Source organism: Microtus pennsylvanicus, chromosome 6 (genome assembly GCF_037038515.1).
Source record: "Microtus pennsylvanicus isolate mMicPen1 chromosome 6, mMicPen1.hap1, whole genome shotgun sequence".
Classification (NCBI taxonomy): domain Eukaryota; kingdom Metazoa; phylum Chordata; class Mammalia; order Rodentia; family Cricetidae; genus Microtus; species Microtus pennsylvanicus.
This window is the reverse complement of record NC_134584.1, coordinates 82,730,732-82,749,485: the sequence shown is the minus strand read 5'-3', so window position 1 is coordinate 82,749,485 and position 18,754 is coordinate 82,730,732. Positions and strand designations below refer to the sequence as shown.

The 18,754-nt window shown below is 42.6% G+C and overlaps 1 protein-coding gene across 12 annotated transcripts in view; it reads right to left on the bottom strand.

Annotated features, from left to right (window-relative positions):
- The window catches only part of Inpp4b (inositol polyphosphate-4-phosphatase type II B), a 757,204-nt gene that overhangs the window by 251,725 nt on the left and 486,725 nt on the right, over nt 1-18,754 (bottom strand). For 10 of the 12 annotated variants that reach the window (XM_075976561.1, XM_075976565.1, XM_075976570.1 and 7 more), the window contains one exon: nt 8,127-8,177. The exons of the other annotated variants lie outside the window; for them this stretch is intronic. In XM_075976561.1, the coding sequence (XP_075832676.1) occupies nt 8,127-8,177 (51 nt within the window). The remainder of the gene's footprint in view (nt 1-8,126; nt 8,178-18,754) is intronic. 12 annotated transcript variants of the gene reach the window in all.

Below are 18,754 nucleotides of genomic sequence, written 5' to 3'. Positions count from 1 at the left end.
AAAAGGAATTGTAGACAACGGATTTTCAGAAATAATAATAATAATGCATCTTTCAGAAATAATAATAATAATGCATCTTCTAGAAATAACAGAAATAGGAGGACTCAGCCTTCAGGTTTATGTAGAAGATGTGGAAAAGGCAGACATTGGACAAATGAATGCAGGTCTACAAGAGATAGACAAGGCAACCTGATACAGTCGGGAAACGTGAGAGGGGGGGCCTCACAGGCCCCCATGGCAAACATGGTTCAGTCATATCCAGTTTCTGCAGAGAACGTGCCTCATCAGGACAATTAGGAAGCCCCATGCCTACTGTTACAAGCAATAATGATCAGAAAGATAAGTTACGTGTGTTTTGGCAAACTTCTATAAATGATCAAAGACCTAAACTGAGAGTGTGTGTAAATGGCATTTTTATTACTGGCCTGCTGGACACAGGTGCTGATGTAAGTATCATTACCCCAGAATCTTGGCATTCGTATTGGCCTCTTCAGAATGTAAATGTTCAGCTCCTGGGAATTGGAACCCTATCTCGAGTAAGGCAGAGCACGAGATGGGTTGAATGTATAGGGCCAGAAGGACAAATAGGAAAATTAAAGCCATATGTAGCCAATATCGTAATGAATTTATGGGGTCGTGACCTATTACAACCATGGAATACCGAAATTAACATTCCTGCTACTTCTAGAGCCTATAGTTCTGAGAATAATATTAAAAGATATTACAAACGGAGAAAACCGGCCATTCGGGCTGTACAAGAACAAGCAATTGATGTCCCTTCAGAGATACCAACAGCCTTGCCTCTAAAATGGTTGACTGAGAAACCAATATGGACAAAGCAATGGCCTTTAGCTGAGGAAAAGTTACAGGCTTTAGAACAGCTGGTACAAGAACAATTAGATGCTGGACATATAGAAGAATCTACCAGCCCTTGGAATTCTCCTGTATTTGTGGTTAAGAAAAAATCAGGTAAATGGAGAATGGTGACAGATCTCACGGCCATCAACAAGGTTATTCAACCTATGGGCCCTCTGCAATCTGGAATTCCTTTGCCCTCTTTATTACCAAAAGGATGGCCTCTCATAGTTATTGATTTAAAGGATTGTTTTTTCACTATACCTTTGCAAAAAGAAGATAGAGAAAAATTTGCCTTCACAGTGCCTACTTATAACAATTCTCAACCTTCGAGGAGGTACCACTGGACCGTTCTCCCCCAGGGTATGTTAAATAGCCCCTCCCTGTGCCAATATTTTGTGAACCAACCATTGCAAATAATACGCAAGAAATTTCCCAAATCTATAGTATACCATTACATGTACGACATCTTGTTATCCGATTCAAACATGGATACCTTGAACAGACTGTTTGAAGAAATAAAGATACTTTTACCTAAATGGGGATTGCAATTCGCTCCTGAAAAGATTCAGAAGGGAGATTCTGTTAATTATTTAGGTTATAAAATAGGTTTGCAAAAAATTAAGACACAAAAAGCACAAATTAGGAGAGATCGCCTACGGACTCTTAATGACTTTCAAAGACTGTTAGGAGACATTTCCAGTCTACGACCAGCTATTGGAATAACACCTGATCTAATAATTCATTTGAATAAAACCTTGGATGGTGATAAAGATTTAAACAGTCCCAGAGAATTAACAGCTGAAGCAGAAAAGGAACTGACAATGATTGAGGAAAAATTACAACAGGCACATGTGGACAGGGTGAATACAGAGCTCGGTTGTATTCTTGTCATACTACCATCAAAAATTTCTCCTACAGGAATTTTAATGCAGAGAGATGATATTATTTTGGAATGGATCTTTTTACCACATAAACCAAGTAAGAAACTGAAAACTTATGTGGAAAAAGTCTCTGAGTTAATTATAAAAGGCAAGCTGAGACTTCGTCAACTAGCAGGCATAGACCCAGCAGAAATTATAGTGCCCTTCACTGCTGATGAACTAAAGAAATTATGGGAAGATAATGAACCATGGCAAAGAGCTTGTGCTAATTTTTTGGGAGACATTAATAACAACTATCCAAAAAGCAAGCGGCTTAACTTCATAAAGAGAACTTCTTGGATTCTTCCTCGAATCGTCCGTGATGCTCCAATAACTGGAGCCCGTACATTCTATACTGATGCCAATAAATCAGGGAAGGCAGGTTACAAATCAGAAGACTTGGATAAGGTGGAACAAAGTCTGTATAATTCTGTCCAGAAGGCAGAATTATATGCCATTCTTATGGTGCTAAGGGATTTTAAAGAACCTATTAATATAGTTACAGATTCACAATACGCAGAAAGAGTTATTTTACATATTGAAACTGCTGAATTTATACCTGATGATACTGAACTAACCTCATTGTTTCTCCAGGTTCAAGATTTGATCAGGAACAGGCTTTGCCCTATGTACATAACACACATCCGATCCCATACGGGTCTGCCAGGTCCTCTAGCACAAGGTAATGCAGAAATTGATCAATTACTGATCGGTAGTGTGCTACAAGCCTCTGAATTTCATAAAAAACATCATGTTAATAGCAAAGGTTTGAAGAAAGAGTTTTCAATTACATGGCAACAAGCTAAGGAGATTGTAAAGAAATGCCCTACTTGCTCTTTCTATAACCAAACGCCACTGCCTGCAGGGGCTAATCCAAAGGGCACCCAAAGGAATGAAATCTGGCAGATGGATGTGTTCCACTTTGCAGAATTTGGCAAATTAAAATATGTTCATCACACCATTGACACTTATTCAGGCTTTCAGTGGGCAACTGCTTTAAGTTCAGAAAAAGCTGATTCAGTAATCACTCATTTATTAGAAGTCATGGCTATCATGGGTATACCTACACAAATAAAAACGGACAATGGTCCTGCTTATGTTTCTAGGAAAATGAAACGGTTTTTTGATTATTACAATATCAAGCATGTTACAGGTATACCATACAATCCTACAGGTCAAGCAGTCATAGAAAGATCAAATCGAACTATAAAAGATATGTTGAACAAACAGAAAGGGGTGGAAAACACCCCCAGAAATAGGCTACATAATGCTTTGTTAACCTTGAATTTTCTCAACGCTAATGAGAAGGGAACAACGGCTGCAGAAAGACATTGGATAATGGAAAAGTCTACTGAACTAAATCAACCAGTTTATTTCAAGGATGTGCTGACCTCACAATGGAAGCCAGGATATGTGCTACGTTGGGGAAGGGGTTTTGCTCTTATCTCCATAGGCGAGGAAAAATTGTGGATACCATCAAAATTAATAAAGGTTCGGTTTGAAGAAGAGAAGCCACTTGGAAAAGATAAATAACAATTCTTTCAAAAGGATGGCGAACATACTGATGGTAAGAAATACAGATAGGTTGGAGGCAGGGTTCTTTTCTTATCTCCACAGGAAAATACTCATCTTCAAAGAAATTGAGGGACCCTGAATATTTAATTACTGATGGATGGACACATTTTGTAAGTATTAATTTTTATTTATATATCTTATTAAACATTTCTTTATAAATATATAGAGCTGGTTTTGAAGTTGGACTCTGGCTCAGTCCTTCTCCAATTCCAAGCCTGTTAGTAAGAGAAAAACCCAGAGTTTCTGGAGTTTCTGTCTCATGTCAAGAGCCATGATATGGGACAGAAAGAAATATGAGTTTAGAAAACATCCTTGCTTTTCTTCATATCTCTCATACTTTTCATTGAATATATATATCATGCCTTTTATTGAATATATATGTGTATGTATATATATGTCTATATGATTAATGTTTAAGTTTTTCACAATGAACAATGAGTTTTTCCCGAAGTGACATTTGAAGTTTCCAGGAAGAAGATGGGGCCCCACAACAACAACTCTACCTGGTTGATATGACGTCATGATACTGATAGCGCTACTACAAGACCTGTTTTGGATACCAGCTGCACAAGACGATCCCAACTTGGTTAGCTGAAATGGTGCACATCTTGTACAACATTCTGGCCAGACCTCCACAAAATACTCAGAGACTATTTGCAATTTTAAAAGACATTGATCTTGAAATTTAACCATCATTTTACTTTCACAGGATCCCCCAGAAAGAACGTCGCCCCTATGACAGCTGGAAGTAATTCTAGAGGACGACGTCCCCTCTTCCAGTAAAGTTTACCCCTGGGTTTAGGGACATCATTTAGGGGTTGGGAGGTTGGGGGAGGAATTTTATAAGCTCAGGGATCATTTTGAAAAAAAAAAAAAGAGGGAATGATGGGATTATAGATTTATAATTGTGAGTTACTGCTTTTAGACAAATATATTGGTATCAATTCTTGTATATTGAAACAAAGTTAAATTATATTGACTATTGTATGCATGCATGTTTCTATGTCTGTTTAAAACATTTTTATGTATTGACATATATTGTATTGATATATATATTGTATACATTTACCATATTGCAATGTACATTTCTACCTCTGATTAAGATACTTATATAATGTTTGTGCATTGACATATATTTACCATATTGCAATGTATATTTGTACAGTGTTTATATTTGGAGGTCATTATCCTCATTTGTTACACAGTTGTTTATTGTCTTAGTCTTTAAGTTAGATAGATATTGAAAATTATATAGATAAATAGTCATCTAAGTTTGTCATTTATAATCAGACTAATCAGGTTCTTTAGATATATAGAGATTATACTCAGTATAGATAGATAATCTTCAACCTCTTCAAAGAGCTGTAGAAAATGGCCTTTAATCTAACTCAGAGTTTCGTGATAGTGAGACACAATTGCTCCTGGCAACACCACTCTATTCCCGAGAGAATGTTGAGCACCAAAGACACTCCACCTAGAGCCTTTCTATTTGGCAGAACTGGCCTTTGGGCAAAGAAATGCCTATACCTCAACCACTGACACAGATACAGAGCGTGCATCAATGGATAAAACAGGACTGTCATATCCTGCCAAGACAGGGTAAGATAGTTTTGAAAAGTTCCTTGCCTGTAATAATGGTATGTCAGTTATGTTAGGCTTTAGCCAAAATTGGTTGACTCAACATTGCAAACGAGACTTTGGGTGATTGCCCAGGTAGTCAGTTGTCTCTGTCAATTGTTGCACATTTTGGATATATCTCGTTTGTTGAGTAGTGTTTATTCCCTTCTCAGATCTTTGACTGAGTTGAAGATTATATAATTGTAGTTACTCTTTACATTATTTGGACTCCTTGAGATAGAATGTTTAGCAAAGCTTTTGTTCTCCATATTGTTTGTTATATTTATTATTTGTTGTTATTGTATGTAGTTGTATTTGGTTTAGTTCTGTCTTATTTAGACAAAAAGAGGAGATGTAGGGATAAGTCCCGCCCCTTAGGGGGCGTGTTCGCCTCGGGCTAATGTCTGCCTATAAATTTGGCGAGCATGCTCTGAGCTCTCTTCTACTCTCCTGGTCTCCGTGGGAACGGTGGTTCTGTAAGTCTATTTCTACATTAAAACTATATATATTTTTACAAACTGTCTGCATTCGTTTACGCCGCTACTTTAAGGACTCAGTTCTTCTTGATACATACAGGGCAGAATACCGAGCATGTCTCCAGGCAGTTCATGTTCTCTAACCTGAAGCAGTGCAGTGACCTGAATTCAACATCTTACTTCTCCACATAGGAAGATGAGGAATAAGAAATCAGAAGCAGAAAATGGGGGACAGTCTGTTGTTTAAATTCCTTTTGCGTGCTTATGATACTGGGAACGTTTCTCAAGATTAAAACAAAACAAAGTAAAACAAAGATGCGAACTGACTGCTTCTAGGTGCCCTTGTCATTTCATGCACCCTGAATGGCTGATGGTACCACAGCCACGTCACAGAATCTCAACTAAGTCTTTTATTTGGGATTAGGAATTGTAGCTGAGTTTTTGCCAAAGAAGGGGACACAATATCAAATGTACCCTATTTCAGGGTCAGGGAACCTCCATTAGAAACCACGGCCCCCAGGAAAGTGCTCAAAGGGAAGAAGGTTAAACAGAATTACCATTCATCCACCCCTAAAGACAGCCCATTAACAAAAATGTAAAGACAACTGGAGTTTCAGGTGTCCTGCTGAGGTGCTGGGTCTATCTCTTAACTGTTCTCCAAGTATGTCTATGCCCAAGGCCAGTAGAGTTTTGTCCTAAACACACAGGTCACTTGTAAAGATTGGAAGAATCAAAACTGTCTTCCTCCTTTAAGGGTGCAGGATGATCTCGTCTGGGGATCATGGGCAATCTAACGCTGAATGTCACTGGGTTCTGTATAAAGGGGCAGGAGAGAGGTGGCTGAACCAAAGAGAGGACACACCAGTGAAGATGCCTGTGGGGCTTGGATGTACATAGTAAATGCATAGGAGTGTCACATGGGTCAAGCAAGTAACACAGAAGCTGACACATTGGTACCCACGTGCCTAGAAAGAATCTTAGCAGTAAGAGCGCAGGGTGGGAGTGGGGTGGGACAGTGACAGAGCTCACCCTGAGCCACATCCTTCATGGTAGGGAAAACACACAGGGTCCCCTGAGTCATCTTCACTGGGCAGCTAGAATTTCTGTATTAGCCGTGCTGAGGACTCTGGCAGGTGTCCAAACCAGCAAAGAGGGTCAGACCCTCACCTGGCTAACCCAGTGCAGCCTCTGTCCCCTACTCCTCCATGTCACAGCTTGAGAGTAAGATGGGGACAGATGTAAAACACTCTGCACTGACTGGTGTGACAGAGATGTGATTGTCATGGAAAAGGGTGGGAAGACAGGCAAAAACAAATAAAATCAGAGGCTCAATATTAAAAATAAATAAAATGCATCGACAACAAGTACATAACGAAGAAGTCTGTGCACTTAAGTCAAGACATTAGATCTAAAACAAGTGGACATCGGAAAACAAGAGCAGCCTGGCAGGCGGAGTTAGAGCAGAAAGTTTAGCTCACTCCTTGAACCTCAACAAGCAAATGAAGCTCTTTAATAAAACACTGCACTAATTATATCAATGGCCAAACTTTTTGGAGTTCTGGGATTTTACGAAGGCAGTCTGGGTGTGGTAAGAGCATGCCCCCCTACCCTGGAACTTCATTTGCAGGAGGTTGAATACGACTGTGGACAGGCCCTTTCTGAACTAAAGTACAAATAGCTTGTGTGGTCTGAGAACCCACCAACACCAGCAGGGGCAGGAAGTCCTGCGACAGGATCAAGATATAGGCAGAAAAACCAAAGTGAAGATTGCACTAGTCCATGGAAGCATGTCCTCTCTTCTCTGAGAAGCCAGAAGCCCCTGAGAGGAACAAGGGGGTAGAACACAGCACCCCGTTGTTCCTTCTCCTCTGTACTAGCAGATGCTCTGTGAGCTGGCATTCTGCTCAGGCAAGTTGCCCTTCAGTGTGTGCTTGAAACATTCCCTTGGCACACTGGCAAGCGGCTGCTTTCAATGAGAGGAAATGAACAGCACCTTGCCCACGCTCCTCACGCTCAATGGAAGAAGGCTGACGGTTCCTGAATGACTTCTAAATAAGCTTTCTGTCATTTATTTTACTCCTCTCTCAGGAAGTGGCCTTGGGGATTCGCCTTGCAGGGCTGTTTATTCAGATTCTGCCACCACCAGCTCTGGCCCGGTTTAAGCAGAAAACACTAGGGCCCCTAGTACCCCCTTGCTCTTTCACCTTCAGCGGGTGAGAGCTGCAACTCTTCAGGAGTGTTAACCCCAGTGGGGCTCATGCTGAGCTGAAAAGCCACAGCAGCCTGCTGCCTGATTCACATCCTAGGAAGCCGGAAGAAGCTTCCTGTCTGAATAGCTCCTGCGCTTTTGCTAAGAGGATATGGCTCACACCTGTAATTCCCCTAGCCCCCAGGAGTCCAGGATCCCTGGTTTACAGTTGCAATTCAGCTGCCTGCAGGAGTGTCTAGGCTCCTCTCTCACCATCTAAACTAAATAAAAAACCCGCTTGAGAAAGAATTACTTTTATTCAAGAGACAAGAGACAGATTCTATTCAACTGAGCAACAAAACAAGGTGACTCCTCAAACAGTCACGGCCTGGTGACTTGATCGCTTTTGTCAGGCAGGCAGGAAGTCTGAGAAAATCCAAACCATTCACTTACAAATGGCATGCCTATCTTTGGATTATAAAAAGCACCTACCCCAACTTCTGGAGGGGGATCCTTGTGCTCCGGAAGGACACTGGTGCGAATCTACGGAGAAAAACAAACATTTCCTATGTGACTTCTAAATAGAAACTTGGGCAGAAGTTTCACACAGGTCCTGGGCTTCTGTTTTCTTGTTCTCATGTCAGTTCCAACTTGCGAGTTAATCATCAATGAAATCAGCAGCGCCCTGCTATCCACCGCCTTGCAATAAAGCTGCCTTTATTGTCCCAAGGCTTCCTGGCTTTTCCAGTAGACAGCTCTGTTGTAATAGGAACGGCAGCAGCTCGATTACCCTCACCCATCTCTCATCGGAAGCAGAGGTCCGCAACACAAGTGAGTCACCTTCTTATCTCCTCAAAAAAAACAGCTTCAAAGGTAGGGAGATGGAAAGGTAGGGAGAACTTGATTCCACTCATGGTAAGTAAATTGTTCTCTGAACAAGAGCCAAGGCCCAAGCTCCTTCTAGGAGATCCCGTCCCTGTGAAATCTGGGCCCTGTGATAGGACAGTGACATCTGGATGAATTTGAAAAGTAAGTCTCACTCAATGGGAAAAGGATCAAAACCCTGTCCCCAGGAGAAGCTTGCCACATGACTGTTTCTAGTGAACGCGAACCCTTTGGATAGTTAGACATACCCGTTTACCGAGGGGTGTTATCTACCCTTGTTTTCCACTAGAGTCGTGGGGGTGTTTTCAAACTATTCCTTCTCATCCTGGCTACTGCATTTTCTGAATCTAATATGCAGCTACTGAGCCTAGTTCTCCTAAGGAAAAGAAAGAGAGAGATCATCTTTCTCACACAAGAGAAAAGGCAGCAAGGCCAAATAAGAATGATGTGACCTTTGAAATAAAAATGAGACGAGGCGGCTGAATGAATACAGGGCTGCACGAAACTGTGACCTGTTCAGCTGGAGAGCGAGCGTCAGCAGGGACGGATGGGAAAGGATGGACAGACTAGAAGCATGTGTGGAAAATGTTTCCCGAGGCCGTTCTAACAAAACCCTTTGGAAGCTCAGACCTGTGAGTCCCTGTGGTTCTCATACTCCTGAGTATAACACGTCAATGGTCCCAAGAAAGGAGGTGGCTACATGTCAAAAAGCTTCATCCAGCTTTTCTGGCTCATGGATCTTTAACACAGTCTCCCATGTCTGAATAAAGTCATGTGCTGGGCAGAGCATGCCATTTAAGTCCCAGCTTGAGACTATTGCTTACGACAGGTCCAGTTCAGTCACTTGCACAATGTGTCAGTTATTAAATTGCCAGATTGTTTACCAGTGAGCAAACTCACTGACGGGAGAGATGCTGAGAGAGCGGACAAGGACATGTTGTGCAGAATGAACGCAGGTCAGAGCGCCTGGAGGAAGGCTCCCTTGGTAGCCGCTTGACTGTTCTCTCGCCAAATTCACCATTCAGTCTCATTATCTGAGAACCCTCAGCTGCCCTCAGAAAGATGGGGAAGATGTGTTAGGGATCATGGGGCACGCGCGCACGTGTGCGCATGCACACACACACCTTATATGCGATTGTCCTTTAGTATAGCCTTGTTCCTTGTTCCTCTCTTTATGGCTAACTGACCATGAAGGCTATAGATTGCATGTGTTCACATATGTGTAACCCATACACACACACATATGCACAAGCTATTCGCCTTCTTTTGCAAAATACTGACTTCCGAAAACATTCTCAAAAGGGAAATACTTGTATTGAAAAAGTGAAAAGTGACAGAATCTGGTGCGACTCAACATGCATAGGACTGCATAAAATAGTTGATTTAATCCATAGTATGTGCATAGAGAGAGAGACAAAGTTAGAATAATATTAACAATTCAAACATGGTCCATTAAACTCCGATTTTGTGTGATTCTTATTATTCCTTATAAATACGAATAAGCTATAGATGAAAGAAGGTTCTTTATTCCAAGCGATATACATAAAAAATTGAAGATATCATGAATTGGTTTGCTATAGTCTGTGTATATGTGTTGGGGAAGGAGAGGAGGAGTACAGGAAGACACGGAAAATCAAAATAAAAAAAATTAATGTTTATTTTGATAATAAACGGTAAGGTGCAGGTTTGTCCAGCATGAAGCATGAGTTGGCACAGTGGATGTCGTGGTACAGCTCTCCTTACAGGCCATGTGTCCTCCTCACAACTCCACTGCTGCATGGAGAATGGTGGTTGGTCAGTGCACAGGAGTCCGCCCTTCTCCGTGGGGCTTCCCTGTCTAGTGGCTGCGACAAATAGAAAACATTCAAGTACAATATAGCAAGTGCCGCAATGGAAATGCGAGTGTTTGCAGAGAGAAGATCGAAGACTCTCCCTGTGGCTATCAGGTGAGGCCACAGAGCAATGGCGCTCAGAGCAATGGCGCTCAGAGCAATGGCACTCAGGGATTTTTCAGCAAGGAACAGCAGAGCGAAGCAGAAGGGTGCAAGGTGATAGCGAGGCTCCTGAGCAAGGGACTTGATTTAAATAGGTTTGGAGGAGATTGGGCCCCCAAATGGATAAGGTCATGATGTTACATAATTGGAACTTTTTTCTTTATAGACTTCTTCCAGGCAACAGAAAATCAGGAAAGACTTTTGGGGCAAGCATTTGAATCACCCCAAATCCTTCTGGGAACTCTGAGCCTCTGCCTTTTTGTCTTTGTGTTGGCTTTTGTAATGAGATAGTGTAAGTCACTGATTGTATTGTGCCCCCATCATACCTTGGGGCTGTCCTGGGCTACAGAGAGGCAGTAAGGAGTGAGGTGCGAGGGAGCCAGATGGAAGGCAGAGGAATTGAGAACACAGAGGGGCTGGAATGTGGGAGAGTGCAGGAGTGTGCAGCTGACAATGCAGTCCTGAAAAACTTCGGATGTGGCCTCTAGGCCTCTGGCTGAAGCAGATATGGAGCCATGGCTGTTACCACAGCATTTGGAATGTTCCAGTTCCTCACCATGTCATGCCTCCTGAGAATTAACGGTCTTCCCTGGGAATTCAGTTTTTCCTTTTTTGGTCTTATTAACATTTTTTTTCCTACTGAGTATCTTCAATCTGCCTCTCCTGAAATTTTCCCAGAACGAAAACAGCAACAAAAGAAAAGTTGACCCGACTATACACTCAAGTCCCTCCTGGCTTCTGTCTAGGGGTTTATGACAGCACATGAAGGGAGACCAGTGACATGCGTGACCTGATGCAAGCCCACACTCTGAGCACTGTCTTGCTCATCCTCTGGGTTCACATAAAGCAAATTGCTCTCCTGTCTTTTCTAGCCCTCTGTCAAGCCCACAAATTCAAGGTTCACATGCATTAACTTTGAAATGATAAACATAGGTAGTTAACTTTGATATGATAGCCTATCCTAGCAGGCAGGGGGGAAGCCTGACTCCCTGCAGCTCCCTGCAGCCTCCTTTGCTAACTTTCAAAGCTTTAAGGAATGGCCGGGATAGGACTCCAATAGGTGAACATAGCACAATCAGGATCAAACCCACAGAGGAAGACTCCAGAAGCTAGTACATCTTCTATAGAACATGGATGCTGCTGTCTCGGGGCAAAGACTGCTGCATCTTCACTGGTGAGTAGGTCACTAAGCACGGGGCAATGGGCCGTGCTGGGGATCCAGAGCCAGCCAAGGAGGTCATGCTGTCAAGAGTCTGTGTCCCTGACTGCATTTCCCGGACCTCAGGTTGGTCCATTTCTGTGCTGGTAGACATGGAAGGAGCAACCTCCTCTAGATGAGCAGAGATGAAATTGAAGGGAAAACTGGAGATCATCTGGCAGGAAAACCCATGCAAGGCCCTCCTTCCACCCTTCAGTGCCTGATGCAAGTGTAGAAGTTGGCCCTGGGATCCTAAGAATGAGAGAGCTGTCCCTACCTCTCAGCAGTTGTAGCATTTGGAAGAGTGGCCCCTACACCTTGCCTGGGCAACACAGTAGAGCTGGCCCTGAAGTTGTAGGTGTGGATGAGCAGACCCTGAGAACTTGAAAGGTAGAGAACTGTCCCTGTCCCTTGCTCATTGCCACAAGAGGTGACTAGCCAGCGCATGCTGGAGAGCTCACCCTGGTGGTAAAGACAGGCAAGAGATGGGGGGCTGACTAATCCTGCAACTACCCAGGCCCAAACTCAGGGATGAGAGTTGACCTCAACATCCATCCCATCTATGATCTACTGGAGCATGTGAAGGAACCTGACCCGCAGGCCCAAAGCTGTAGAATCTTCATGACACAGGACAACAACAGGAGAACCAAGAGGAGTTCCAATTATGACCCAGCATCAATAGCATAGCAGAAATCAGAGGCCTCAGATCAGACCAAAGACTCTCTGCAATGAATGCTTGCCAGCAAAGATAAATGGACAAAAGGGTTTAAGGCGTGACACACTGTCACACTACAGCTCCCATGGCAAGATTTTTATTTCTGTTTTCTTTTTTCTCTTAAATTTATTTTATTTTGTTTTATGCTAGGTGGCGGTGGTGCACGCCTTTAATCCCAACACTTGGGAGGCAGAGGCAGGCAGATCTCTGTGAGTTTGAGGCCAGTCCGGTCTACAAAGTGCATTTCAGGATGGCCAGACAGTGAAACCCTGTCTCAAAAAACAAACAAACAAACAAACAAACAAACAAACAAAAACAACCTATTTTATCTTATTGGGAGTGGGTTTTGTATGAGGAATGAATGAATGGGAAATGAATGGGCTCAATATGTATGATATAAAAAGCACAAAGAATAAATAAAAGAAAATTCTTTTTATGAAATTCTTCTCACACATCAAACTCTTCTCAAAGAATAGATCTTTGTCTCGGAGAAAAATTCATTCCCTTTTACAATCTTATTTGAGCAGGTCAATGTGTTTTCAAGATACTTAACTTTTCTCTTTAATTTAAAACAGGCTTAATGAAACTGATAAGAAACTATCAGTATACACGATATGTGAATATCAGTTTCAGTTATGTGATATTTTGGCACATGTAGGCATCAATATATTGCATACTGATTTGTGGTGCTGGGGACAATGCCCTGGGCCTTCCTTGTTGTGCTACTAAACTACAACCCAGCCCTAAATGGTACTTGTAATGGTTTGTCCTGTCCCTTTAAGAGATAAGCCCTGCCCACCCCACTCCCCACCCACATTGGCTGAGGCAGACAGATCTGCCTGCCTGCCTGCAGCTTGAGCTCATTCTTTCCCTTGAAGAGGCAGCTTCTGCCTCATTCTCTTCTCTCCACTTCTTCCCTTCCTTTCCATTTCTCTTTCTCTCTCTCTGATCTTCTCCCTTCTCTCCTTCCCCATTTTTCTCTTCCTTCCATAACCCACTGAATAAATATCCAACCTCACTCTGCATGGCATACCCATCCATCTCATTATCTCAACCTCCACATGGCTCCCTGCCTGGGAGTTGCTGCTCTCTGTCTCTCACCCATCATGTGGCTCCCTGCCTAGGACCCACTGGCCCTCAATGCCTACAGGTCACTTGGTGGTTCCCTGCCTGGGACTGGCTGCCCTCATGGCCCACCGTGGTCATGGGACCTGTTGCTCCATTGCCACCACTCGGGGACCTACAGCATTTCTGGTACTGTGCCCCTCAGGGAACAGCATCAGTTTACTTAAACCATTACATTGGTGCTTGTGACTCTACACACACCAGTGGCTTTGGTGGTGAGTTCTCCCCTTCCAGCCCCCAACCACAGCCTTCATAGCTACAGTTGAACTCTTTGCTGACATCCATCCCTGGTTGCTTTCCATAGCTAAAAACGTGACCGGACAACCCAGGGTTGGTCCTCCTGCACTATCACTGCACATGCTGTGCAGTGCATTTGATTTGGGGGCCTAGGGTCCCTCTAGTTTTTCTTTCTCTTTTCTGTTGGACCACTCGTAAATGGTCCCTGCTGTGAGCTTCTTTGGTTTCCGAGTAGCCCTGACCAGAGCCATTCAGGCTTCAACACCCTGCCTGTAGAAAGAGGACACTCTTCTATGGGCCATGTGGTGTTTTTGTAGGTTTTCTCATTTGCAGCTATGGTATAAACCCTCAAACTATCAGTCACCCACCTGTAAACTGCTGCCGACAAGATTGATTAGATCCATGAGGCAACTGTTTTCAATTCCAGCCTTTGCTCCCCACCACGGCTTATGGCTTGGCAGGTCAGCAACAGGGCAGATCATGCCTCTAGGTCTCTCTTATTATTATGTTCAAAATCCCCGCAGCTAAAAAATCATGGCCTTTCCATACAACATGTGACCACTAACATTTTGACTGAGGTCAGGTGACCTTACCACCATCTTAACTGAGGTCAGGTGACTTCACTGCCATCTTAACTAAGAGCCAGGTCAGGTGACCAGGTTTTGCTATCTTTACTGAGGTATTCCCTGCCTGGTTCCCCGGTGCTGACTCTGTTACATGTGTGTTTTGTGCAGTGGCATGCCTTTGGTAGGGCTCACCAAGAGCACCCATTTTGCCCAATTCCTGGTCACTCTGTGTGTGTATGTGCACACATGTAATGTAAATACACTATGTTTACTGTTGAATGTTACAATTGTCTGTTCATTGTGTTTCATTCCAGACTACAAAACAATAAGTCACATGTTTTTAAATTGCTATGTCCTTTTAAGTCTTTTACAAAAAATACTATATATGTAATCCAACCTGATCTAAAATATATTAAGCTGTTCTCTACTAGTGTCAGTTCTGCCATTGACCTTCTATTGCAAGCAGTTTCTTCTTCTTTCTGCCTTTTTACAAGTGTAAATCTTACCTGTTAAGTTGAGAATCAGTACAGTCAAGCTTGGACTCAGCCCTCCAAGTACATTCTATACTGCAGTTATACCTGATAAACAGCCCTCAGCTGCTCAGAGATCTGGGGAATATGGCATTTAAATATTTAATTATTAAAAAAATTTTCATAACAAAAAGAGACAGGTTGGCTCCTAGCAGCTGTACTCTATTTCCCCAAAGAAGACAGAAGACAAATAGGCACACAACAATGTCCATCTGCATTTTGCTTCAACTGCCAAGCACTGACCACTGGGAAAAACTGCCTTTCATATAAACTGAAGTTCAATAGACAGTGGAGAGAACCACTGGAATCGACAGCCTAGCTGCTCAAATCAAGGTAGGCTTTTATTCGTAGAGATTTCTTAGCCCACAGGATTTTTCTGGAGCCTGGCAGGCCCTGCACTAAACAGCAAATGGCAAATACGATCCTCAGCGACCATGGAGGACTCTGGAGAGTTGTAGGCCCATATTTCTATATGGTAGGGCAGTCAGGCTCTAAAGCCATAGGCCATACCTGACGTGGTCACATAGCCTTCCAGACAGGCTGTCACTAACCTGACAAAAGGTCAGGATGTTATTTTGCTCCTTTCTTTGTAATATTGAGGATGCCTAAAAGAGAGGTGCTAATTCAACCTACGTGAATACTGAGCTAGCATACAGAACAGGAAGGCGTGACAGAGGAGACTCAGGTGGAGATGGATGTGACTAAAAGCTATTTACCTGGTTTCCTAGGAAACAGAATGCTAATGATTCCCCCCCTCAGTTTATGTTTTGATATATAAGGCTGTTTGGAGAATAAATGAGAGGAATTTCTCAGGATATGAACTCAGGATTTCATGAGGGATCATGGAGAATCTCCCTCCTGATAAAGCCACGTGAGTTTGTCTTTATTCCCGTGCCTCCACGCCGGTCAAGAGTGTGATAGTTTATGTTGGGATCTGGTCCAGAGAAATAATTTATGGTCTTGGCTAGCACTGGACCCCAACAAAGAGTAGTTCTACATGCCAACCAAGTAAGTTCTCTGTAGGTTTTAAATCAATAACTCAAGTAAAATTTTATTCTTCTCAAAGATCAAAGATGGAGTTTGACAACTGAGAAGTTTTGTCAGTTCAAAAGAACAGCCTCACCAAACACATTTCAGTAAAATACAAATACAAGTTATTAAGGTGTGTACCTGCAAGTTGTAAAGGTGTGAGGACAAATACAAGTTATCAAATTTCCCTTTCCATAGCCTTAAAAATATTTTCATTATGCAAAAAAATATCTGTTACAGTCATTCTGAAATAAATACACTGCTGTTTAAATTTTCACAAACCCAGAGAATTCTTGTGAGTTCCAGGGAGCTGAACTGAAGGATCTACCTTAAACAGGTCCTAAATTTCTCTCTCAATTTCCTGGTCCTAAAATTTTTTTCCTAAATTTAACTTTCTCCTCTGTTCTGCCAATACCTTAAACAGGTATAAGAGACACCAGACATTTCCATACTACAAACACCGGACAGGAACAAAGAGATCAGCTATCCCAAGATGTGGCTAGCATCCAGCTTTCTCAGGTTTCCCCCCAAGACGATGCCCACAAATAAGCAGGAAGCAATCTTGAGAATCCTCTGTCACAATTCCTTTAACTTGTTGCGCCTAACCTCACCCCTTTTTATTATAAAAAAAAGAAATGGGAATGTAATGGTCTATCCTGCCCCTTTAAGAGAGAAGCACCATCCACTTCCTCCCCCATCCACTGAGGCAAGCTGATCTTTGTGGTCTGAGTCCATTCCTTTCTATCTTTTCCCCAAAGAGGCAGCTCTTTTCTTCCTACTTCTCCCTCCCCATCCCCCCTTCTCTCTCTCTCTCTCTCTCTCTCTCTCTCTCTCTCTCTCTCTCTCTCTCTCTCCATACCAACCTCATCAGGTCTGTACACACCCCCCAATAAACACCAAAGTGGGTTTGTTCCGTGTTTCCTTTTTACTCGCAGCAGGTAATTTCTGTGCTTAAAATCAAGTTAGACACACCCATGTCCTTAAACATATATCATTTCTTCATCACGAAAACATTAAGCATCTTTCTCCTTCTAAAACATCTAATATGTAATTGCTACTTACAGCCACTCAACTGTGCAGTGGCTCACTAGGCTGTCCCACCTCTATATCAGTCATCTCTACCTGTGGCCGCTCAAATTCTCCGTCCCATGTTGTAGCCACCATCTTACTCTCAGAGGCTGTATCACGATCTCTTGTAAGGGGAGCCGTGTAGCCTGATGGGACCTGGGACTAATGCTATCATGTCATAGTTGTGGAAAGTATGCTGGGATGCATGGCAGAGAGGGAGGATTTCACAGCCCACTTTAAGATTCTGCCTTCCACAGTGGCCATGGAACGAGCTTTCAATGAGTGTTAGGACACAAGTTTGATGTTTACAACTGTCTCAGAAGCCAACAGAATTCAGAGTTCTCAGCTATTTCAAATGGAAGTTTACAGTCAGACTGCAGTTAGGATGAAATAAAGCAAAATAGTGTAGGGCTCAGCCATGACAAGCGCAATAGAGACCAGCATTTCAGGTTACCTGGTTCCAGGAAAAATCACACGCTAAGACCACCCAGGAGTGGACCATCCAAAGGGAGAGTATCCAAAGTTCCAAAGGAACTAACATTCCACCCATTATAGGTAAGATTACCTGATGTACCTTAGCCCAGCACACACCCATCCCCTTTCACCAGGGCACCCCTAGACAAATGTCACCCAATCAGGGGTCCTGAACCTTAGAAATCCCTCACTCCTACCTCTACTATTATAAAATCCCCACCCCAACTGAGCTCAGGGCTCTCTGACCATGCCAATGCATTTGGACACACAGTGAGTCCGAGTTCAAGTTTGAATAAGAATAAAGGCTCTTTGCTTTTACATATGGGACTTGGTCTCCATGGTGGTCTTTTGGGTGTCCCGGCAATCTAGGCACAATATTAGCTCATACTAAATCTTTATTTCCTACTTAAATCTCACCAAACATATGTTAACATACTTAGTATGGTCCAACCACCATTATACAAATTTTAGTTCTCAGAAAGTTAAAGGTTAACAAAGCAAAGGGGTTTTTTTTGGGGGGGGGGCTTTCTTTTTGAGCTGTGTTGCTTTTGTTTTTTTTAATTTGTTTATTTTTGTTTTCTGTTTGTTTGTTTGTCTGTCTACAGGCAATAAGAATGATCTGGTTAATTAAGAGTCAAACATTCAAACATAACTGACAATTTTTAATTTCTAAAACTCTTCAGTGAGTCTGAGAGAGTAAATGCTTTCACTTTTGTCATTTTTTTTTAGTACAGAACATGTAACATATGTAAAGTTAAGTGATTTTTGACAACAAAATAAACCTAGCAATGTGGAACTTTGGTCCTCAGTATCTTAGAGCCCTATTTGGAAGTTCAACCTGAATACTTCCAGTTCACTAGCTCATTTGTGAGGATCATAAAGCCATTGTTAAAAACCCAGGGGCAAAAGAAAGGTTTGCTCCATGCAGAAGTTTGAATAAAATGGCCCCCATTGGCTGGTAGATTTGAATACATTGTCTTTAGGGAGTGTTACTAATTGACAGGGATTAGGAGGTGTGTCCCTGTTGGAGAAAGTGTATCACTGAGGGTAGGCTTTGGGAGTTCAAATGCCAAGGCAGGCTTATTGTCTCTCTTCCTACTGCCTACCAATCCGGATGTAGAACAACTCTCAGCTACCTCTATAGAACCACATCTGCCTGCATGCTGCCACGCTTCCCACCATGATAATAATGGACTGAACCTCTGACCTGTAAGCCAACAGCAATGAAATGCTTTCCTTCTGAGAACTGCTGTGGTCATGTCTCTTCACAGCAACAGAACCCTGACTAAGATACTCAAT